This window comes from Babylonia areolata, chromosome 19 (assembly GCF_041734735.1).
Source record: "Babylonia areolata isolate BAREFJ2019XMU chromosome 19, ASM4173473v1, whole genome shotgun sequence".
NCBI classification, from domain to species: Eukaryota; Metazoa; Mollusca; class Gastropoda; order Neogastropoda; family Buccinidae; genus Babylonia; species Babylonia areolata.
Window position 1 is genome coordinate 22,281,260 of NC_134894.1, and position 24,582 is coordinate 22,305,841.

The following is a 24,582-nucleotide window of genomic DNA, read 5'->3' on the forward strand; positions in this document are numbered from 1 at the left end:
CAGGCAGGGGGCAGCTCACTGTCTCACACCTGCCCGGCACCGCAGTACTCTTCACTGTCTCTCTCCCTTGTCCCGAGATGCTGATGGGGGCCACACACGTAACAGAAGGTATGGAATGAGGGGCACTGACGGGAGTACTGGTCACTGCTGGTTTCGTAACAGACGTGAGAGGACTAGAAGGTGTACACGTGACAGCAGGTCCAGTCACGGGGCTACTGACCGAGGCTGATGCTGCTGTCACAGTGCAAACAGGAGAACACGTCACAGCAGGTTGGCTCACTGGGGAAGTGACGGGAGAGAGATCAGAGTGCTGACAGGGCAGCACGTGACTGTAGGTTTGGAAACACCGCCACTTACAGAGGGTGACGTGACTGCAGGTGCTGTAACGACAGGGGTACAAGTGTTTGAGGGCGTGCTGCCAGAAGCACTGACAGCATGACTGCTGCTGACAGCAGGCGTGGTGTGGACAGGAGCAGCAGGCTTCCCGACAGACGCACTGACTGCAAGACTGGAACCACTGCTGTAGACAACAGCACTGCACACTGTTTGTGGATGACTAGGGGTACTGACAGACGTACATGGGGCAGGGCTGGAACTGGGTGTGGAGGTGGTGGTGGTGACGGACGCGCAGGAGACTTGTGGTCTTTGACTTGGTGTGGTACCACTACTGGTGGTAGTAGCGCAGGAGGCAGGCAGTCTTTGACTAGCATCACTGACCGTGACGGGCAGTCTGTGGCTGGGGGTGCTAACCGCCGTGCTGGTGGCAGGCAGTTTATGGCACAGCGTGTTGACAGAGGTGGAAGCGTTGATGACACGGGTGGGTCGCGTCACCACAGTGGGCATGCCGTTACGACTGGTCAGTGGTCCTTTGGTCAGCGTGGTGGCAGGGGGTGTGTGGGTCACCGTCACCCCCTTGTGGCCCGCACCACTGGTCGGGTCAGCTGTCTTCACGCTGTCCGGAGTTTGACCAGGTGTCTGGGCCTTCGTCTGAACACCAGCTGGAGGTGCACCGACAGTGTCTGTGGATGGCTGGGCAGTGTTCAAAACTCTGCTGTCGGTGTCAGCGGAAGGATTAGTCTGTGGTAAACCTTTCACCTGAGTGTCTTCATGTTTACCACATGTCAAAGCTTCTCCTGCCTTCAGCGTCTCTGGGGTGAGGGCAGTGCCAGTGGTGATGGAACCTGCCTCAGGGTTCTGCTCTGCAGGGCTGTTTGTGCCGTCAGGCTGCCGCTCAGAACACGCAGTGCTGCTGCCTAAGCTGGCCTGTTTAGCCGATGTGCTGGACCTATCCTGGGAGGTGCAGCGTGTGGGACTGCGTCTTTGAGAGGTGCCGGTGTTCATGAGTTCAGACCTGCGCACATGTGTGTGCCTGGAGCTTTGTGAACCACTGGAAGTGGGCGTGTTGCCACCACTGGTTGCCGCTGTTCCCACTGGCAGCAAGGCCTTCACGGCACAAGTCCCGGACACAGCAGCCCCTTTCTGACGTGCAGAACACGACGGCTGCACCTTCAGTGACGCTGACGGGGCAGAGACCGTCGGTGGCACAGAGCAGACAGTGGCTGGGGCCACACACTTGTGGGTAGCTTCCACCTCGTCCCTGACACTGGCAGCAGAGCTGGCCATGGGAGGGGAGGGGGAGGAGGAGGCAGCCAGAGCAGCAGGGGATGGGGAGGCAGCACCAGCGGCAGCAGCAGCAGCGGAGGGCAGGGAGACTGGCACTGACACTGCTTTGGGGACAGCAGGCCGAGACACGGCCCTGCTGCCTGATGGTGATTCTGCCGCCTTGGTCACTGGCTGCGGCAAGACTCTGATGCCGGCTGCTGCGACAGGCGTGGAAGGAGAAGATGTCCGCGAGGCTGGAGAGGCGGGCTTTGTTGATGCAATGGTTTGCTGACCGGTTGTTCTTTGACTGACGTTTTCCGAACAATCTGATTGGGTGGTGCTGGTTGAACCGGGCTTGACTTTGGGTGTACTCATCACCGAGTTAGACTTGCTGGTGGCCTGGGTAGACAAGGCACTGGCTGAGCTGGATGGGGCACTGGTTGGTTTAGGCAGGGCACTGGTGGGGTTAGGCGGGTTGCCAGATGAACCAGAGAGGGTGGCGGCTGAGCGGGTTGTAGCAGAGACAAATGACTTGGCGGTGGTGGTCTCTTTCATCCTCCCTCCATGGCTCTGCACAGACACCCCCGCCTGCCCCTCTGCCAATGCCGACTGGCCCGGGGATGCAGCCCACAGTGTCAGGTTTGTGGACGCCGGTGTCAGGGACACTGCTGTCGGCCCCTGAGATGACATCAGCACTTTGGGGACAGCGGGAGACATTGGAGGATTTGAAGACTGCACTGCTGTGTGGATTCCGGCCACATGAAGTGTGACGTGTGTTTTGGACGCTGGTGGGGTTCTGACTGTCTGGGCCGTATGCGGTGACATCAGGGCTGAGGTTACCTGCAGTGGTTTGAGGGTTTTAGGTGCCAGCAATCGGTGGGTTCTGGGCGTCTGTTGTGAAGTCTGGGTTTTGGATGTCTGTCTGGATGAAGTCTGGGCTCTGGACGTCTGTTGTGATGTCTGGGTTTTGGAAGCTTGCTGCGACATGGCAGCGAATGTCTGTGCGGTGGTGGTGCTGACGCCTTGTTGCTGTGGCAGGGCTGTGGCCAGACAGCCGGTCATCTTCACACTGGCGCCCACGCTGAATCCAGGTATCCCCAGGGGACCACTTGTTCCGTCCACCAGGAGAACGCTCCCGCTGCCAGACGTTCCAGGAGAGATGACGGCAGGCAGGAGACTGACGCTGCACTTCTTTTTGCTGGCGGAAGAGGCGGACGTGTTTCGCGGCTTGGAAGAGGAGGATGACGGTTTGGAAGCTTTCGCTTTCGTCACACACACCGGGCCCTTGGGCAACAGTAGAGCAGCGGAGGAGGTAAGGGACCCGTTCGAGGACCCTGTCTGCTTGGACACCAACTCCTGCGGCCCGTTCTGACATGGCTGGCTGCCCTGCTTGTTAGAGACGCTGGCCACGTTCCCCTGCCCCTCTCCCATAGTCTGTGGAGGAACGCTGTCTCCCTTCTTGGCAGAGGACGTGGAGTGTAGCGTGGTGGTGGAGGGTAGGGGAAGGGCGGTGGCGGTGGTGGTGGAGGTGATGGATGTGGCGACAGGAATCAGGACGACAGGAGACACCTTCCCCTCTGTGGAGCCGGTGTCTGTATCCCCCCCGACTTCTCCACGTTTCCTTTTGCACAGTGTACGGCCAGCTTTCTGTGGGCTCTTCACTCGGCAAGCAGCAGTCTGGGCCGTCTTCTGATCTGTCGGGCACTTTGCCGCCGGCTGATCTACACGTGAGCCTGGTTGATCCTGATCTGTGTGACTGTGCTGGATGGGGTCTTTCTTGCTGTCCACCTGCTTCGAGTCCCCCTGCTTCAGGTCCAGCTTGAGGTCCGTGGGCTCGAGATCTTTGGAGCCTTCCCGGCCGTCTTCTGCCAGGTTCTCCTCCTTCATCAGCTTGTTCAGGTTCAGGAGGCGAGTACTCTCCAGTTTGCGACGTTTCACGATGAACTCGTACACGGAGAAGTTGAGTCTCAGTGGCTCTTTCTGCGAAAAGACAATCACACCACACACTGGTATCAGTATCACCTCTCTGCTCCCTTTTTACATAACAATCAACATAACAAGTTTCTGACAGCTGTATAGTGTTTACTAATGCATAACAACTGGTCTATTATTTTCAAACATACCGGGAAACTGAACAGTTTACCCATCACAGAAAATACCATCAGAGTTTTTGTATTCTCATACCCATCACAGAAAATACCATCAGAGTTTTTGTATTCTCAAAGTATTTGCGGAGTCTAGTGTGCATCTTTTCATGTGGAAATTTACTTGAAACCAGTTGTAAAAAAAAAAAAAACAGGAACAAAAATAACAACAAACAAACAAAAAAGCATGATGCATAAGGCTGAAAGAATCACTTGGTTTATATTCGTCAAGAGAACAACACTTCCGCTCAGTGAATGGCAAGGCCTACTGGCTTTATCACATCACTGTACTGCTTGGTTAGTACTTACATCGATTTTTAGTATCCTTAAAATGTCCTCTGTAACATTTGTGAGGCTTTGTTTCCTTGTTAACATAAGTGTTCTTGTGCTCGTAGCGGAGTTCCACTTTGCGTTCTTTTAATGAATGATTGAATTAAATCGTCACCACAGTAAAAGCATACTGGTATTTCAAAGTCAGATTTTTTATCTTATTTTTATTTTTTGGTCCTGCTTTTCAGTTTTAAACAACACTTACATGATTCATTCTTTTTTCTGAGTTCCAATAGTAAAAATCCACTTTTATGCATACGACGATGTTTGCAGTTGGTAGTCCCTCCTGCTGTTTGTAGATCAACAACAACAAAAGTTTTCCACGCAATGGCCGGATCTTAGTAAAGAGCTTCACTCGTTTCATTCACAAGAAAGATGTGTGCATGGGAGAGACAGAAAGGGCGGTGGGGAGAAAAGACGTACCCTCCTCCACGTATATATGTATGCTACATCAATCAGCGTGTAGTCATCACGCAAAACCTCGTCACTGTGAAATATGTCCACCTGCAACACACATCACACGCATCATGCAACACCACATCACAGTAAAAAAAAAAATGTTGAAGTGTAAAGTTTCACATCACATACATCATGTAACACATCATTGCTGTGAGCATCACACATCATACAATGCCACATCAATGTGAAATGTTCACATGTAACATATCACATACATCTTGTAACATCCAATCACTGAGAAAAATGTCTATCTATAACAGTAAGTTATCGCATGCAGCATGCTATGCCTTACCACTCCAAAAATTGTACACACACACACACACACATATATATATATATATATATATATATATATATATATATATATATAGTATATATGTACACCCTAAAAATCATATTAGGCGTACCAAGTTTTTCTTCTGGTGTCTTTTTGCATGTTTATAACTGTATTAGTAATTGTGTTTGGTAGCCCGGGTAGGTAAGCAGTTCAAGGGATAAAGCAGGGCTTTTTTCACTCCCACATACTCTTATAGTTTCTACCTTTCTTGTTTCTACCTTTCTAGGTTATCTTTTCATGATTTTTACTAGATCCACTGGAACAAAATCAAAATGAACAAAACCCATCTCTAGGCCTGACTCGAGTTTTGTTTTTTTCCCCACCCTTTTTGGAACTGGATTTGTCTTTTTACCTGAACTTGACTCCCCCCCCCCCCCCCCCCCCCCCCCCCCCCTTGTGGTTCACAAAAATCATTGTATATTCTTTAAGATTGGACCAAGGGGAGGTTTACACATTGCCATTTGCAAAGCAACTGTCCACAGTTGACATACATCACAAACATCATGTAACGTGTCACCGCTGTGAAGAATGTCCACTTGTAACATACATACTACATCATGCAACGCCACAGACGTACGGGTGTCGAAATACAGTGGCTGTGAAATTGGCGATAACGGTAATAAAGTGTCTATGTATGTGGTGATATGGCAATGATGTGGCGGTGAACGTGGTGATGCGGCAATAAAGTGGCTGGGAACGTGGTGATGACGGCAATAAAGTGGTTGGGAACGTGGTGATGCCGGCAATAAAGTGGCTGGGAACGTGGTGATGCGGCAATTAAATGGCTGGGAACGTGGTGATGCCGGCAATAAAGTGGCTGGGAACGTGGTGATGCGGCAATTAAAAGGCTGGGAACGTGGTGATGCCGGCAATAAAGTGGTTGGGAACGTGGTGATGCCGGCAATTAAATGGCTGGGAACGTGGTGATGCTGGCAATAAAGTGACTGGGAACGTGGTGATGCCGGCAATAAAGTAGTAGGGAACGTGGTGATGCGGCAATAAAGTGGCTGGGAACGTGGTGATGCGGCAATAAAGTGGCTGGGAACGTGGTGATGCGGGAATAAAGTGGCTGTGAACGTGGCGATAAAAAGAAAACAACAACAACAACAAAAAAACACCAAAAAACGGGCTATTATTTCTTCTCTCTCCGCTTTGAACTGGCAGTCGGTGACGTCAAAAGAACCTTTTACATCCACACACCAAAACACATGCACACACACACACACGCGCGTATACACACACAAAAACGCATGCACACAAACGCATGCAAGCACAGGCACACACACAAAAAAAACCGCCACTGACGAGGAAAGAGAGAGAGAGAGAGAGAAAAAAAAAGAGAAAAGCACACCAACTTCAGCTGACGTCATTCCAACCTGACGCGCGCATTTGGATGCCAGTCAGTGACACGGGATTAGGCCTCCCCCTTCCATCCCACAACCACCACCCACCCCCACAAAAAAAAAAAAAAAAAAAATAATAATAATAATAAAAGAAGGGGGGGGGGGAAGAAAGAAAACCATCACCCCTCCCTCTCCTCTCCACTCTCACTCCCTCTAGTCCCGCTAATTCCCCCCCGCCCCCCCCTCCCCTCCCCTTTCCTTCTCTCGCTTGCTCGCCTGCCGTTCATCATTTTAATGAAGCAAACAGAGAAAAACGGGAAGGGTGGAAAAGGAAAATGGGAGGAATGGGTAGGCCCACATTTTTCTCTCCTCCTCTCTCTCTCTTTCTCTTTGCTCTTTGCTCCCTGCCGTCCTTCATCAAGCTCGAGCATCTACTAACCCTCCACCCCCACCCCGCCTCCCCCCCACAACAACCTCCCCTCCCCCCAAAAGCCCGTCCTTCCCCGTTTACCCCCTCTTCTCTCTCCACCCGCCAATCTCTCTCTCTCTCTCTCTTTCTCTCCCTGCCTTCCTCGCAGTTCTTTCTGTGAAGGGGGGGGGGGATAGAAAAGAAGAAAAAAAAGACGAACCCGAGTTTTGTTCGTCTAAAACCCCAATCATGCGCACACACAAAATGTGCAGGACAGAGAGAGAGGGGGGTAGAGAGAGGGAGGGAGTATGAGAGAGAGGAAGAGAGAGGGAGGGAAAGGGTGAGAGAAAGAGTGAGAGAGAGGGGGGAGGGACAGGAATATGGGAGTGGGAGAGGGAGGGAGAGAGAGGGACGAAAGTGAGAGGGGGGAGAGAGAGGGGGAGGAGTGGGAGAGAGGGAGGGAAAGGAAGAGAGAGACAGGGAGAGAGCGGGGGAGGGTGAGGAAAAAGGGAATAGGAGAGGGAGGGAGAGAGAGGAGGGGAGGGAGAGAGAGGGAGAAAGAAGAAAGAGAGGGACAGAAAGGGAGGGGGAGAAAGAGAGAGGGAGGAAGAAAGAGAGGGGGAGAAGAGAGAGGGAGGAATGGTTAGAGAGGGGGAGAAAGAGAGAGAGGCAGAAAGAGAGGGGTGAGGGGGGGTGAGACAGAGAGACAGAGAGAAAGACTGGCACAGAGAGAGAGAGAGAGAGAGAGAGAGAGAGAGAGAGTGAAAGAGAAAGACAGAGATGGGTGGTTGGAGGAGTAAGGGCGAAGGGAGAGCTAGCTAGCACAGGGGTGAAAGCCAGCTGTGGCAGCCGTGGATCAATAACAACGTTGTCCTCTCGTCACAAGGCAAAGACACTCATCCCACACCCCTCCCCCTCTCTCTCTCTCTGTATATCCCTCTCTCCCTTCTCTTGTCTCCCCCACCTTCCCCCCTCCCCTCCCCCCTTCCCTCCCCTACCTCCACCTCCTCCCTGCCAAGCAGTCTCCGATACCCCTCCTCCCTGTCCTCATCATCCCCACCCCTCGCCCCTCCCTCACCCCACCCCTCAATCCCCCTCCCCTCATCTCCCACACACATTTTCTTGGCTGCCTAGAGGAAACAGTGTGGGTGGTAGGGTGGGTAGAAAGAAGGGGTGGCTGATGAGTAGGAGGAGGAGGAGGAGGAGGAGAGGAGGAGGCAGAGTTCAGAACCAGGCGCAGCACATACACACGCACTCTCTCTCCCTCTCTCTCTCTCTCTCACACACACACACAGTGAGAAGGAGAAGCGAGGCAGACAGTGAAGGATAGAGCGCGACAGGCAGACAAGGAATGGAACGGATGATCAGACAGGAGGGTAACGTGATGCATGAAAGCTTAGCTGGGAGGAGTGGCACACAGAGACACAGACAGAGTGACAGACGGAGAGATACAAAGAAAGAGACACACAGACAGGAGTCAGAAACTAACAAAGTTTACGACTTTTGGCATGGTGAATAATTCTTCCGACGTTCACATTAGTATACTGATGCCATCAGAAAAAACAAACAACATAAAGCAAGCAAACAAGCAAATAAACTGAACTATTAAAACAAGAAATGGCATGGGAACCCGTGGGCTTGTGACAGAAGTGAAGCACATTGGCTGAGAGTTGAGAGTGGTGTTACACTGTACTGCATTGTATCGTATCGCATTGTACTTTTTGTCACAACAGATTTCTCTGTGCGGAAAGGGGCTGCTTGCGCAACTCATATTTTCTGTACTTTTTTTTTCTGTCTGTGGGTGTATTTGCTGTTACTATCACACTCAAAGTGGACTATTCTTGAGAATTGTTGCCAGGGACAACCCTTTTGTTAACATGGGTTCTTTTTTTACATGTGCGAAGCGCATGCTGCACTACAAGGGATTTCAGTTTATCAATTCATCGGGAAGAATAGTAATCATGGCTCGCAGTGTGTGTGTGTGTGTGTGTGTGTGTGTGTACACGTGCGCGTGTGTGTATGTGTGCGCGCGTGCATATGTGCGTGACTGTGTCTGTGCCTACAAGTGTGTGTGTTTGCGCTCTCTCTGTCTGACAGTGTTACTGCACAGCGCTTTTAGTGGTTTGAGAGCTCTGTATAGAAGTACTATTAACATAATTGTTGTTGTTGCTCTTGTGGGGTTTTTTTTCTGTACATGGCATGAGGGCACAGCGATTTGGAACACACACACACACACACACCGCAACAACACACACACGCAAACACAATACACATACACAACAAACACACACATACATACACACAAAACTACAGCACTGACCAAGAAGCGGGCAGCCAGGTCGTAACGAAGACGGACGTATCTCTTGAGGATGTGCACCGTCACCCCAGCAGGGCACTCCAGGTACCGGACCGGCTGCAACAGGCGACAACCCACATTGTCACATCACCTTAATATCTCAACACCACAGCAACATTCACACCCATCCTCCAATCTCATCATCCTCAACAACCAACCAGGCCCAACAACCAACCGCTCCTCACCTCAACATTATAGCAACACCCACACCCATCATCCTATCTTATTATCCTCAACAACCAACCAGGCCCAACAACCAACCGCTCCTCACCTCAACATTATAGCAACACCCACACCCATCATCCTATCTTATTATCCTCAACAACCAACCAGGCCCAACAACCAACTGCTCCTCACCTCAACACTATAGCAACACCCACACCCATCATCCTATCTTATTATCCTCAACAACCAACCAGGCCCAACAACCAACTGCTCCTCACCTCAACACTATAGCAACACCCACACCCATCATCCTATTTCATCATTGTCATCAACCAACCAGGCCCAACAACCAACCGCTCCTCACCTCAACATTATAGCAACACCCACACCCATCCTCCTATCTCACCATCCTCAACAACCAATCAGGCCCAACAACCAACTGCTCCTCAACTCAACACTATAGCAACACCCACACCCATCCTCCCATCTCATCATCCTCAACAACCAATCAGGCCCAACAACCAACCGCTCCTCACCTCAACACTATAGCAACACCCACACCCATACAGCATCTCATCATCCTAACAACCTGTGTAAGTGTACACAAGTGTCTGGAGAGTTCTGAGCACGTGTGTATGTATGTGTGTGTGTGGGGAGGGGGGGGTAGAGGATGAGGTATGTGTGTGTATGCATGCCTACACTGTGGGAGCAACGGAATATTGGAACGTGCGGGTGTGCATATATATATATATATCTTTGTATGGGGGGATATGTGTGGGGGATATGGGCGTATGTGTGTGTGTTTGTACAAGTGTTCATCTCTGCGTGTGTGTGTGTGTGTGTGTGTGTGTCGTGGAAGCTGCAATACGTAGCCTAGAAATGAGTGTGTGGAGGAGAGGGGTAGAGGAGGTGCAGGGTAGTGTGTGTGTGTGTGTGTGTGTGTGTGTGTGTGTGTGTGTGTGTGTTGGGGCTCATGTACGTTTATGTGTATTTCACTGTGCTTTCATATCTGTGAAACTGCATGTTTGGTGCATATCTGTTATCCATATGTGTGTGTATGTGTGAATGTGTGTATGCTTTTTCTTTCTTTCTTTTTTTTACATTTATTTGCTTATCTATCATCATTGTTGTCTTTTTTATTTATTTATTTATTTTATTTATTTATTTATCTATTTATTTATTTTATTTTCATTATTATTATATTGTTATTATTTATTTATTTATTTTATTTTCATTACTATTATTATATTATTATGATTATTTATTTATTTAATTTTTAAAAAATTATATTATTATTAATTATTTATTTATTTATTTCATTTTATTTTATTTTATCTATTTTTTCTCAAGGCCTGACAAAGCGCGTTGGGTTACGCTGCTGGTCAGGCATCTGCTTGGCAGATGTGGTGTAGCGTATATGGATTTGTCCGAAAGCAGTGATGCCTCTTTGAGCTACTGAAACTGAAACTGAAACCTAACAACCAACCAGGCCTAACAACCCAACCACTCACCACGTTTCTCTTTCTGTTTCTTCAAAGGATGTGTCAAAGCATGCTGACTGATCAATATACGCTGCATCACTTCTATTTTCTTTAAGAAATATAATTAAAAAAAAGCTGATGCTTCATCGACACATAAACTTCACACTGGTAAGACCTTGTGAGCCCGCCTAGGAAACACACCTCAACAAATCGTCACAATCTCAATGCCAGAGCTAAACCACCCGTATACCCTCCTTCCCTCCTTCATCGAATCAATTCATCCACTACAACAACCACCACTCGCCACAATGAATGCACGGTCACACACGGTGAAAACATAAAGACATGCAGATGAATTCATGGATAGAGAAAGGGTAAAGTAGAAAGACATGAACACACACAGAGATATGAAAGGAACAGCCGGGACGAACACTGATGAATTCACTGCAGAGAGAGGAATGCGTTCACACAGATGACTGCAGACAGACACATGCGATAGTAAATACTGACAGTTGGATGCACAGAAATAGGGGGCGGGGAAAGAGAGAGACACACTGATGACTGCACAGAGGTAAAGGAAAACAGAAAGACAAATAGATGGATACATAAAGACAGGGGGAAATAGACACACACATGAATGCACAGAGATAGGGAAAACTGAAAGACATAGGTGAATGCACAGAGATTGGGGAAAACAGAAAGACACACATATGAATGCACAGAGATAGGGAAACAGATACACACACGGATGATAGCACAGAGATTGGGGGAAAACAGGACACACAGATGAATGCACAGAGATGGGGAAAACAGAAAGACACACAGGTGGATGCATAAAGATAGGGGAAAACAGACACACATATGAATGCACAGAGATAGGGAAAACAGGACATACAGGTGAATGCACAGAGACAAGGGAAAAAAGACACTGACACAGATGAATGCACAGAAAAAGATGGGGGAGGAGAGACACAGATGAATGCACAGATATAAGGGGGGGGGGAGAGACACACAGATGAATGCACAGATATAGGGGGGGGGGGAGAGACACAGATGAATGCACAGATATAGGGGGGGGGGGAGAGAGACACACACAGATGAATGCACAGATATAGGGGGGGGGGGGAGAGAGACACACACAGATGAATGCACAGATATAAGGGGGGGGGAGACACACAGATGAATGCACAGATATAAGGGGGAAAGACACACAGATGAATGCACAGATATAAGGGGGGAAAGACACACAGATGAATGCACAGATATAAGGGGGGAGAGACACACAGATGAATGCACAGATATAAGGGGGAAAGACACACAGATGAATGCACAGATATATAAGGGGGAAAGACACAAAGATGAATGCACAGATATAGGGGGGAAAGATACAAAGATGAATGCACAGATATAAATGGGGAGAGACACACAGATGAATGCACAGATATAAGGGGGGGGGGAGACACACAGATGAATGCACATATATAAATGGGGGGAGACACACAGATGAATGCACAGATATAAGGGGGAAAGACACACAGATGAATGCACATATATAAATGGGGAGAGACACACAGATGAATGCACAGATATAAGGGGGGAAAGACACACCAATGAATGCACAGATATGGGGAAAGAACGATGATGAAGTATAGGGGAAGACACACGATGAATGCACAGATATGGGGGCAACCAGATGAATGCACAGTATAAGGGGGGAAAGACACACGATGATGCCAGATATGGGGGAAGACACACGATATGCACAGATATAAGGGGGGGGGGGAGAGGCACACAGATGAATGCATAGAGATAGGCACTGGGTGAAAGCAGAAAGACACAAATCACTGAGTTAGAGTGAAAGAAGCAGACTCATGCAGTACAGAAAAGTATAGTACGTAACAAACTGGCCTTCTGAGTCGTCACATGGATTTCCCAGTACAGTCTTTGAATGTATACCCACACCTCTTCCGATCTACCAACCATCATACTGACTAACGAACGTGCTTCTGAATCCTGCTGGCTGTACGTGAGTGCGTGTGTGTTTGCTTGTGTGTTTGTGAACGCACACTTGTTTCAGTCTGGGGTGTCGTACTTGAATACATGTAAATTCATATATGCGTAACTTTTATTGCATTGCATGTATAACTTTTATTCTAAACGCCTTGAGCTCCCTGTCCGGGCGGTGCGAGTGCCAATCAGAACCTGCATAATTATGTGATTATGATTATGATTATGATTATAACCTCTTGTGAGGACGCCGTCACTTCTGACAAGGTGAACGTGCGGACCGACCGTTCTTCCCTCACGCCCCTGCACACACGTCTTTGCATCAGCATCATCAAGTCTTGTCATCACCATACTCCCGTTGTACACACACACACAACACACACACACACACACGTAAACACACTCACACACACACGCACACGCAAACACACACACACACACAACACATACCACGTAACACAACCTCCACCACCTCTCCACAATCCTCTCTCACACAGAAACACACACACACACACACACATACAAACACATACACTTAGTGACTTACATATAAATACACACGTACATAAACACACACACACACACACACACACACACACACTCTAACATGAACACACACACAACACTCACCCACCCACCAACATCATGGTGGTGGTGGTGTGTGTCCATCGAGATCGATGATGACCATCGTTGTCATCCAGCTGGGGGATGGGGGGAGGGTGGTGGTGGTGGGTGGGGGGGATGCTCATGAATGTATCTGTGAATGCGCAGATGGCTGAATAGTCCAATCTGTGCACGAAATGTTCGCTGACAGCTGGGGTAGACAAAAACAGGCAGATTATTGTCAGGGAGCTTGTTTGCCCGTGACTTTCTGGCCTGCCTCTTCTGAACAGCTGCAGCAGTCCTGTTGGCTTCGCACAACTTGGCGCTTTTGTGTACAGCAGTGCACCATTTGTCACGGTCCACTGCAGATTCCTCCCAGGAGTCAGGGTTGATATCAAACGCTTTCAGAGAGACTTTCAGAGTATCTCTGAAGCGCTTCTTCTGACCTCCATGTGATCTCTTCCCTTGTTGCAGCTCGCCATAGAAGAGCCTTTTGGGCAGCCGATGGTCTGGCATGCACGCCACGTGTCCAGCCCAGCGAAGCTGGGACTGCATCAGGATGGTGAAGATGCTGGCAAGGGTGGCTTTTGCAAGCACCTCCGTGTCTGGGGTCCTGTCTTGCCACTTGATGTTCAGTAGCTTCCTGAGGCATGTTGTGTGGAAGTGGTTCAGCTTCTTGGCATGTCGTTGGTACACTGTCCAAGTTTCGCAGGCGTACAGTAGTGTGGGGAGAACTACTGCTCTGTAGACCTTTAGCTTGGTCTCAAGACCAAGACCAAGACCAAGACCACATACACTTAGTGACTTACATATAAATACACACGTACATAAACACACACACACACACACTCTAACATGAACACACACACAACACTCACCCACCCACCAACATCATACGTCACGTCCGACACATGCGCCCCAGTACCAAACATCGCACTTTCAAAATAAGTGCCAAGTTCCATCAGACGTGACACACACACACAAACAAACAAATAGAAAGGAGCAAACTGATCAACAGAAAAAGAGTGAGAGCAAGCAAGATATATATATATATATAGAGAGAGAGAGAGAGAGAGAGAGAGAGAGAGACAGAGAGGAACAGAGAGAGATATCAATTCCGACAGACAGACTGACCGACTACAGAAGTGCAGTGCCACGCTGAACTTGTCCTCTTTGGAGAACAGGATGCGTTCCGCGTTCTCGTCCCCCCTCTCTTCACCCACCCTGCTGGGCGCGCCTGCAACATGCATCACACTGCGTCCTGACACATGCGTCCTGACACATGCATCACACTGCGTCCTGACACATGCATCACACTGCGTCCTGACACATGCATCACACTGCGTCCTGCAACATGCATCACACTGCGTCCTGCAACATGCATCACACTGCGTCCTGACACATGCATCACACTGCGTCCTGACACATGCATCACACTGCGTCCTGCAACATGCATCACACTGCGTCCTGACACATGCATCACACTGCGTCCTGACACATGCATCACATTGTGTCCTGAAACATGCATCACACTGCGTCCTGACACATGCATCATATTGTGTCCTGAAACATGCATCACACTGAGTCCTGACACATGCATCACAATTTCGTCCTGAAACATACATCACACTGCGTCCTGAAACATACATCACACTGCGTCCTGAAACATACATCATATTGTGTCCTGAAACATGCATCACACTGCGTCCTGAAACATGCATCACACTGCGTCCTGAAACATACATCACATTGCATCCTGCAACATACATCACACTGCGTCCTGAAAGATGCATCACATTGCGTTCTGAAATATGCATCACAATGTGTCCTGAAACATACATCACACTGCGTCCTGAAACATGCATCACACTGCGTCCTGAAACATACATCATATTGTGTCCTGAAACATGCATCATATTGCGTCATAGCAGCAAACGTCATATTGCATCATACAACATACATATCACATTGCACCCTTGCAACATAAATTGAGTCATTGCAACACACACCATATTGCGCCACTGCAACATATATTGCGCCATTGCAACATACATTGTGTCACTGCAACACTTTCAAAACCTGCATATACATTATAACTCCAACATCTGCAAATATCATACACTTCAGACACCTGCAGACATCACACTTCCAATACCAGCTCACACACACACACACACACACACTGTCACCTACACACACACACACTGTCACCTACACACACACACACACACACACACACACACGCACACACAAATGTCAGTGTGTGAGTGTCTGTACATGTGTATATATATATATATTTGTTTTGTTTTCTCCCTGTTTTGCCATGAGGTTTGGTCGAAATGGCATCGAGAGTCTAGAAAACAGCGGAAAGTACAACACAGAACAAGAAAACTCACCATCTGGATATTGTGCATAGAAGTCTCTCCTCCGTTTCATTTCATCTGAAAGATATTATCATTCTTTATTGACAAGCTTACATAACACAACAGAATAGAATAGAATATGTCTTTATTTCCAAGTGAACCGGTATAAGAAAGTTCATCAATTTTTTTTTCTTTTCCGTTATAAAACATTCTAATCCTTGCCTAAAGAAGGGCACGCAAGGTAAAGAAGCATTAGTAAATAACCACTAGTTCTCTACACAAAACAAAATGCGGTTAAAGAACACACCACCTCAAATCAATTCTCCATATACATATATTTTTTTTAACATTTCATGAAAATATACCTGCCTTTAATAAGTGGTCTACACACTGGAGAGAGAGAGAGAGAGAGAGAAAGGGGTTGAGGGGGGAGGGAGAGAGGTGGGCGGGAGAGCGAGCGAGGGAGAGCGCGCGCAAGACAGAGACGGAGGGAGAATGAGAGAAGGGGGTGAGGGGGGAGGCAGAGAGGAAGGACGGGAGAGGGAGAGCGAGGGGGAGCGCGCACGCGAGAGAGAGAGAGGGGGGGTGAGGGGGAGGGGGAGGGAGAGAGAGCGAGGGAAAGCGCGTGCGCGAGAGAGAGAAAAAGAGAGCGAGAGAGAAGGGGTGAGGGGGGAGGGAGAGAGGAGGGCGGGAGAGAGAGAGGGAGGCCGAGAGAGGGGGAGAGAGAGGGAAGGAGGAGGGGGAGGGAGAGAGAGAGAGGGAAAGAGAGAGAGGGAGGGCGGGAGAGAAAGAGACAGAGAGAGACTGAGACAGACTGACTGACAAAAAGAGAAACAAAGAGAGAGACACACACACACAGAGATAAAGACAGACAGAGACAAAAGTCACAGAGACAGTATTTACTTTGGTACAGGCCAGGAATCAACTTGTACACCAGGTCCTGTAGCGTCTTGTCTGACCTGCACACAGGTACACCTCTGTAGTCTGATGATACCACCACCACCACCACCTTTCAATACATCAACTGTCACCACAACAACAAGAACAGCATGCACAGCAAATGAGAAGCAAGCTGCCAAAGCCAGAAATTTGCAGACCGATAAATCTGGAAAAAGTCTCAGTGATCGCAATGATACAACGTTATAGTGTATCACCATATTGTGGCCAAACTTTCAATGGTTCACTGCTATTTTGATGCAAGGCGTTGACATACACTTCTTAAAATGTTGCATTCAGAAATGAGAATACTTTTAAAAATAATAATAATAAAATAAGAAAAAAAAAAACCGGGGGGGGAGGGGGGGGGGGTGCCTTACAGCTAACCATACTGCAACAGACGCCAATATGTCCCCGTCATATGACGTCATGTCTCAGCGGGGCAAGATTTGTGACGCAACCTCCACGACACAAACAAAACTGTCTACACCAACAATTGACGTCACATTCGATTTTAGAGGACGGTGAGTGTTTGGATGTGGGTATCAATATGTCACCGATGCAAACACAAAGTTTAAATCACAACGAGTTTTTTTGCAACAGATTTGAAGTGACGGTGTGAGACAACTTATACATCTGTGTCAGTATTGTTCATGAATAAACGTTTCGCCTGATGTGCAGGTATAGAGTCTATAGTTTTGTGCACTATGACATCACAGAGCTATGTCTATAGTTTTATGCACGACGTCACAGAGCTATCTATATTTGTCAGAATATAATCCAACGGTGTCCCTCTCTAGCTTCGTCAAATCCCCTGCACTATAGCTATCTCTTTCGAGTCCCGCCTTTAAACCTACCTCTTTCCAAAACAGTTCTTCCATACCCTCCCATTTTCCGTCAATAGTGTCTGCAGCCTTGTTATCTACATGTGCCATTGTTTCGTTTTTCATTCCGTTGGTTCAGAGTTTTGAAGGCGTTAGGCCAGAATTGGGTGTGAGAGAGCTTTGATTGGTTTCCGCTGTAGATTTTGTGCAACACAAATACATCTTATAATTAAGATTACCATTATTATCATTATTATTATTATTCTCACCTGATGTGCAGGTGGGGTCTGGTTTTGTGCACCATGACGTCACACACTGGACAGTTCTTGCTGGTTTTCAGGTACTTTGTGATACATGTCTTGCAAACTGCACACGGCACAGACACGCACTGACGTTCATCGGGTTGGTACATAATAATACAATGTGTGTCATGCCTTCACACACACACACTCACACACACACACACACACAGAGGAATGAAAGATATATGTATCTACAGTTGCACAGAATTACTGAGCCCAAACTCACCCTACACGACTATTCACAGATTACAGACGAAGTACGCCTTGTGTACTGACATCTGCTCACACAATACTGTACAACCAGAAAGGGTGTTGTACAGACAGACAGACCTAATCACATTACAACCATACAGACATAACAACAGTGTATACATATACACATACAGGGCTACGCACATAGTAAAACAAACAGAAAGGGTGTTGTACAGACAGACAGACCTAATCACATTACAATCATACAGACATAACAACAGTGTATACATATACACATACAGGGCTACGCACATAGTAAAACAAACAGAAAGGGTGTTGTACAGACAGACAGACCTAATCACATTACAATCATACAGACATAATAACAGTGTATACATATACACATACAGGGCTACGCACATAGTAAACACATACAGGACTGCTCGTATTGCTCAGACATACATTATAACTCACAATACATACATTCAGACATATTAACAGTGCATACATGCACACACTGGAATTCTCACAAACCACAGGCACATGTGACTACTCACAAACTGACATATGTGACTATTCACAAACTACAGACATAGAGACTACTCGACTACTCACAGTGCAGAAATACTGGCCCACTCACAGCACAAACATACAAACTTACAGTCCATAAAAATTAATACACATAAAGGGCTACTCACACCTAGAAACATAACAGGACTACTCAAAGTACATGCATGACTACTCAGTACAGACAGGACTATTATCACAGTACATACATACTCTTACACTGAAGACATACAGCACTACTCGCGGTACAGGCAGGACATGCTGCAGACATGCAGGACTGCTCACACACTACAGACATACAGGACTATTAAAACACTACAGACATACAGGAATAGTCACAGCACAGACATGCAAGACTACTCACACACTAAAGACACACAGAACTACTCAAACAAGACTACTCACATACTATAGACATTCAGGACTACTCACACTGTAAACACACACACATATATATCATATATGTATACATATATGTATAGGCCTTGTCACACAATGCAGATATACAAGAATACTTAGAACAGACATACAGGGAGGGAAAAATCCCCTCATAGTGCATACTACAGGCTTCATACAGCACAAACAAGATAAGATAAGATAAGAATAACTTTATTATCTCCAACTGGAGAAATTTGGTCAGGTGCATTATCACAACATAGACAAGTAAACAACATGGGGACCATAACTGTAAAAGTCAACAACAGCTTTTACGAATATTACGAAGATACAAATGTAAAAAAAAAAAAATCACATACACCGTTTCATACATACATCCACACACTGCTGGTAATAACTAGTATTTTTAATGTAAAAAAAAGAAAGAATTAAGAAACATTATTTGAATATAATTATAAACATAGCCTACTATACTGCACATTGATTATAATAGACAGATAAGAATAAAGATAAATTGTGGAAAACCGCAACCAGATAATCAGCACACACCCGCATCCCTCCCACCCCCACCTACCCCACACATGCGGATTACTTGATTAAACAAGAGTAATAAACATATGTTCTCAAATAAAAGAATGTTTAAGAATACAGTACATTCATACTGGACCTCAAAGAACACACGTGTACAGACAAAGGACAATTTGCTTACACGGGTACAAACAGAGGACTACTTGCATGGGTATTCACAACTGACAGGGAACTCCTTACATGAGTGCACAGGACCACTCACTGGACTGCAGAAAGTGAACTTCTCACAGAAGAGCAGGCAAGGAATAGCTAACAGGAGCACAGACCAGAAAACTACTCTAACTTAAAGGAGTACAGACAGGGAACTAATTACATGAGCGCAGACAGGGGATACTTATAGGAGTACAGACAGGAGTACAAACAGGGCACTATTTCCATGAGTACAGACAGGAGCACAGACAGGATACTGCTTAAAGGAGAGCTCACACAGTAACAACTTACAGGACTATTCAGACAGGACTACAGACAGGGAACTACTTGCAAGAGTACAGAAAGACAACTGCTCAACACAGTAACTACATACAGAACTACTCAGACAGGACTACTAGACAGGGAGCTACCTGCAAGAGTACAGACAGAGAACTACTTAAAGGAGTGCCAACACAGTAACTACTTACAGAACTACTCAGACAGGACTACTAGACAGGGAACTACCTGCAAGAGTACAGACAGGGAGCTACCTGCAAGAGTACAGACAGGGAACTACTTAAAGGAGTGCCAACACAGTAACTACTTACAGAACTACACAGACAGGACTACTAGACAGGGAGCTACCTGCAAGAGTACAGACAGGGAACTACTTAAAGGAGTGCCAACACAGTAACTACTTACAGAACTACTCAGACAGGACTACTAGACAGGGAACTACCTGCAAGAGTACAGACAGGGAGCTACCTGCAAGAGTACAGACAGGGAACTACTTAAAGGAGTGCCAACACAGTAACTACTTACAGAACTACTCAGACAGGACTACTAGACAGGGAGCTACCTGCAAGAGTACAGACAGGGAACTACTTAAAGGAGTGCCAACACAGTAACTACTTACAGAACTACTCAGACAGGACTACTAGACAGGGAGCTACCTGCAAGAGTACAGACAGGGAGCTACCTGCAAGAGTACAGACAGGGAACTACTTAAAGGAGTGCCAACACAGTAACTACTTACAGAACTACTCAGACAGGACTACTAGACAGGGAGCTACCTGCAAGAGTACAGACAGGGAACTACTTAAAGGAGTGCCAACACAGTAACTACTTACAGAACTACTCAGACAGGACTACTAGACAGGGAACTACCTGCAAGAGTACAGACAGGGTACTACCTGCAAGAGTACAGACAGGGAACTACCTGCAAGAGTACAGACAGGGTACTACCTGCAAGAGTACAGGCAGGGAACTACTTAAAGGAGTGCCAACACAGTAACTACTTACAGAACTACTCAGACAGGACTACTAGACAGGGAACTACCTGCAAGAGTACAGACAGGGAGCTACCTGCAAGAGTACAGGCAGGGAACTACTTAAAGGAGTGCCAACACAGTAACTACTTACACGAGTGCAGACACTCGGTAAGGGTGGTGGCATCGATGAAATAGCCGCTGCAAAGCACACAGACCAGGTTAGGGTTTAGGTCTGGCACCATCACCCGCCGTTTCACCGGAGGAGGCATCTGAAACAGGACAACAAACAGCAAAGAGTGATAATACAGACGGGTCATCCAAAGCGCTATCGGCACGCATCTGTAGCTGTGTTGCCTGTGTTTTAGAACGTCTGTACAGTCATAATATGTATCAGTGTAAAGACAGTGCACATCTGTAGCTGCGATTGTGTAAAGAACGTGCACATCTGTAGCTGTGACTGTGTAAAGAACGTGCACATCTGTAGCTGTGATTGTGTAAAGAACGTGCACATCTGTAGCTGTGATTGTGTAAAGAACGTGCACATCTGTAGCTGTGATTGTGTAAAGAACGTGCACATCTGTAGCTGTGTTGGCTGTGTAAAGAACGTGCACATCTGTAGCTGCTGTCTGTGTAACGAACGTGCACATCTGTAGCTGTGTTGTCTGTGTAAAGAACGTGCACATCTGTAGCTGTGCTGTCTGTGTAAAGAGCGCACACATCTGTAGCTGTGTTGTCTAATAGGCGTTCACACTATAAAGCTGCGTGCTCATTCAACACTCACTGAGGGTACCGGAGGCCCGTGATTCGCATTACCAATGCGCACAGGCCTCCCACTCTTTCCAGAGCTTCACAATCCCTCCTCCCACCCTTACGCAAACACATCCACACTAAACCGAACTAACGACCAACACAGTACAAACAGGCACACCCGAGAGTACCCCCCCCCCCCCTCACACACACACACCCTGCTTTCCTAAAACACACTCACATTTTAATTAACAACAAACGACCCGTCTCTGTCACACACAAACACACGGACCCGCGCGCGTACACACACACACACACACACACATACACAATCATTCCATCCAAGACGAACTAGTTAACGAAAAATGTTACTCATTTTCGTCCTCTTCGGGGAGGGAAAAAGGTCTCTCACAGTCGACTGTCAATCAACCTCACTGACCCCCGCCCCCCTCCCCCAGCTTCTCTCAGCATCACAGACCGTTGCTAACCAGTCAACAAACTTAATTAGTTTCTGACTCAGACCAACCCCCAACCCTCACCCCCATACACACACGCCCCGCGCTCCCCCACCCTTCCCCTCGGTTAATTAACATACGATTTGATCAACAATACACCGTGACCAACAGACAGAGTTCTAAGTTCCAAGTGCTGAAATTAATATACTGTCTGAAATAACTACAGCTGTAACTGTTTCTCTCAGCAGTAAGTTTCGCTGCTGAATGTTCATCCAGAGTACGCTCATGTATATCTGGTATGCTTGACAATGTGTGTAAGTGAATGTTTATATATGTATGTATGTCTGAATGTCTGAGTGTGAGGAGAGGGGGCGGGTGTGTATGCATCGAGCGCGCGCGTGTGTGAATTTGAATAGTCTGTTGGGTATTTCTGGTGTGTATAAGTGACATATATGTTATGGTAAGTGTTGTATACAAAATCATGTGTTTTGTAAAGCAATACGAGCAGTTTTCTGGATAGAGTGTGAGTATCTATCATTATTTCAACGGTTTCTGATTTGCTGTCTGTCTTTGCATGCGTTTAGTAACACAACTTAACTGTGCGGTTTAATAACGGTGTCTTTCTTGTGTCCATCACATAGACATTGCCCTTTGAGTACCGCGATTATCCACTCAACCAAAACACTCCATTCTCCACAGAACTACTCCTGCCTTCAAAACGCTGCATCCCTTCCCTCTCTCTCATTTCCGAACTAGTTACCCGTCGCAGTGCTATATCCTTCTATGCGCTTCGAACAGCAGAGTGTGCGCGATATAGATCTACATACATAGGTTGTAGTAGTAGTAGCAGCAGCAACAAAAGCAATAGTAGTAGTAGTAGCAGCACCCACCCAACAACTCACCGCAGTGTTTCCTCCTCACCTCCCTCAATCCGAACCACACGAAGCTCTGTGCTCCTTTCCCCACTCTCTCCCCTTTTACTATCAGCCAAACTTCTTCACAGCACTGCTCTGTACTGCCAGTTTCCACCCCCCCCTTTCCTTCCCCATCCTCTTCAATTACCTCCCCTTACTCTCCCTCCACCCCCCCCCTTTTTCTTTTTTTTTCCACTCGAAGGCCTGCCAGCTTTCACTAGACAGCCGCGCTTCTTTTCTTTCGATGTCTTTCTCTCTCTCTCTCGCGCTACTCTCCCTCCCTCATCCATCTGTGAGGCCACAAGCCAAACAGGTACACTTTTCCCCTTGTCTGCAAGCCGTTTCCGAGCAAACACACACACACACACACAATCGTGTGGCACACGGAGAACGCAAACCCCACCACTCGCGCTGCCACCTTCTTTCACCCCCTGCCGGTTTCCATGGCAATGACGTCAGGCTCAGGCGCGAGGCACACGGTGGAGCGTCAGCTTGCCAGCACGCCGAGTGGGAGGAGGAGAAGGAGAAAGGGGGGGGCCAGCCCCGACAGAACGAGCTGTAGCCAATCAGTGTCGGCCTACCTTGCACGCGGGGTCAGAACCCCGCGAGCTCATTAGCATAGGACTAATCATACGCTTGCAGCCTCTCCGGTCCCGGCCTCTGCGCATGCCCCGCCGTTCGGGGCAGGCGTGAAGGTTGGCAAGAGATACAGGCCTGTGTGGGACTGCCAACCCACACCCCACCCCACCCCTCACCCGCCACTACCCCTCCCCTCATGGGGGTTACTGTTCTCTCTCCCTCACCCCGTCCCCTCTTCTTCCTTCCCTGCCGCACTCACACATTCACTGCTCTTCTCTCGACTCGACCTGTACACACTTGCTTCTTCCGCTTACAATTCAAGCCACTTCTTTCTCCACCCTGGTCACCCACACTGACACACACACACACACACGTATGTCCCAATGCACTGAAAGAGCACAGACCCCTCACCAGTCAGGAAAGGCAGACCGCGGCAGGGCGCGAAGCTTCCATACTGGAATTACCGCACACACACACACACACACACACATCGGCCAGTCAGACTGTGTCCAGGCATGGAAGGATTCCCCCTTATGGTCCCTACCCGGCCTGCACATTGTTCGTTTCCACAATGGCGTCCGTTACAACACCATGTTTCGAGGAGTCGTCAATGCCATTGGGCTAATACGTAACGCTGTGCTACAATGGGGAATTAGTCATGTGTGTTTCATTGTAAGGTTTCTTCAACTTCGCGTGTGTTAAACATTGTCTTTTATGTTTTCAAAATGAATGTGATTCTCGTACAGTGTGTGTGTGTGTGTGTGTGTGTGTGTGTGTGTATGTGTGTGCCTGTGTGTGGTATTAATTGAACATGGATTTCTCTTACTGGAAATAACTATCCTGTAATCAGTTCACTACAACAAAGATTCGCCATGCTAGTGCTGTGGTGGTTGTTTTTAGTTGTATTGTTTTCTCAGTCGAGTCGTATCATTTTTACCTGCCAACTCTGTGGTGGTTGTGTTTACAGTTGTCACAACTAGTGTTCTCAGCATGATTTTTCTTCTCTTGATGGAGAGTTAGACAGGGATGAATACGAAAACTCGAAAGTGGTCTTGCCATTAATACTGTGTTTTGAGGCAATCA

General features: G+C 47.6%; 1 protein-coding gene across 1 annotated transcript in view; it reads right to left on the reverse strand.

Annotated features, from left to right (window-relative positions):
• Positions 1-272: 272 nt before the first annotated feature.
• The window catches only part of LOC143293539 (uncharacterized), a 39,254-nt gene continuing 14,944 nt past the window's right edge, over positions 273-24,582 (reverse strand). Inside the window, exons 3-11 of the mRNA XM_076604462.1 lie at positions 20,956-21,073; positions 17,629-17,725; positions 16,503-16,558; positions 15,633-15,677; positions 14,371-14,473; positions 12,870-12,936; positions 8,945-9,037; positions 4,500-4,580; positions 273-3,582 (exon numbers count right to left, since the gene is read on the reverse strand). Coding sequence (XP_076460577.1) covers positions 277-3,582; positions 4,500-4,580; positions 8,945-9,037; positions 12,870-12,936; positions 14,371-14,473; positions 15,633-15,677; positions 16,503-16,558; positions 17,629-17,725; positions 20,956-21,073 — 3,966 coding nt within the window. The 3' untranslated portion in view covers positions 273-276. The remainder of the gene's footprint in view (positions 3,583-4,499; positions 4,581-8,944; positions 9,038-12,869; positions 12,937-14,370; positions 14,474-15,632; positions 15,678-16,502; positions 16,559-17,628; positions 17,726-20,955; positions 21,074-24,582) is intronic.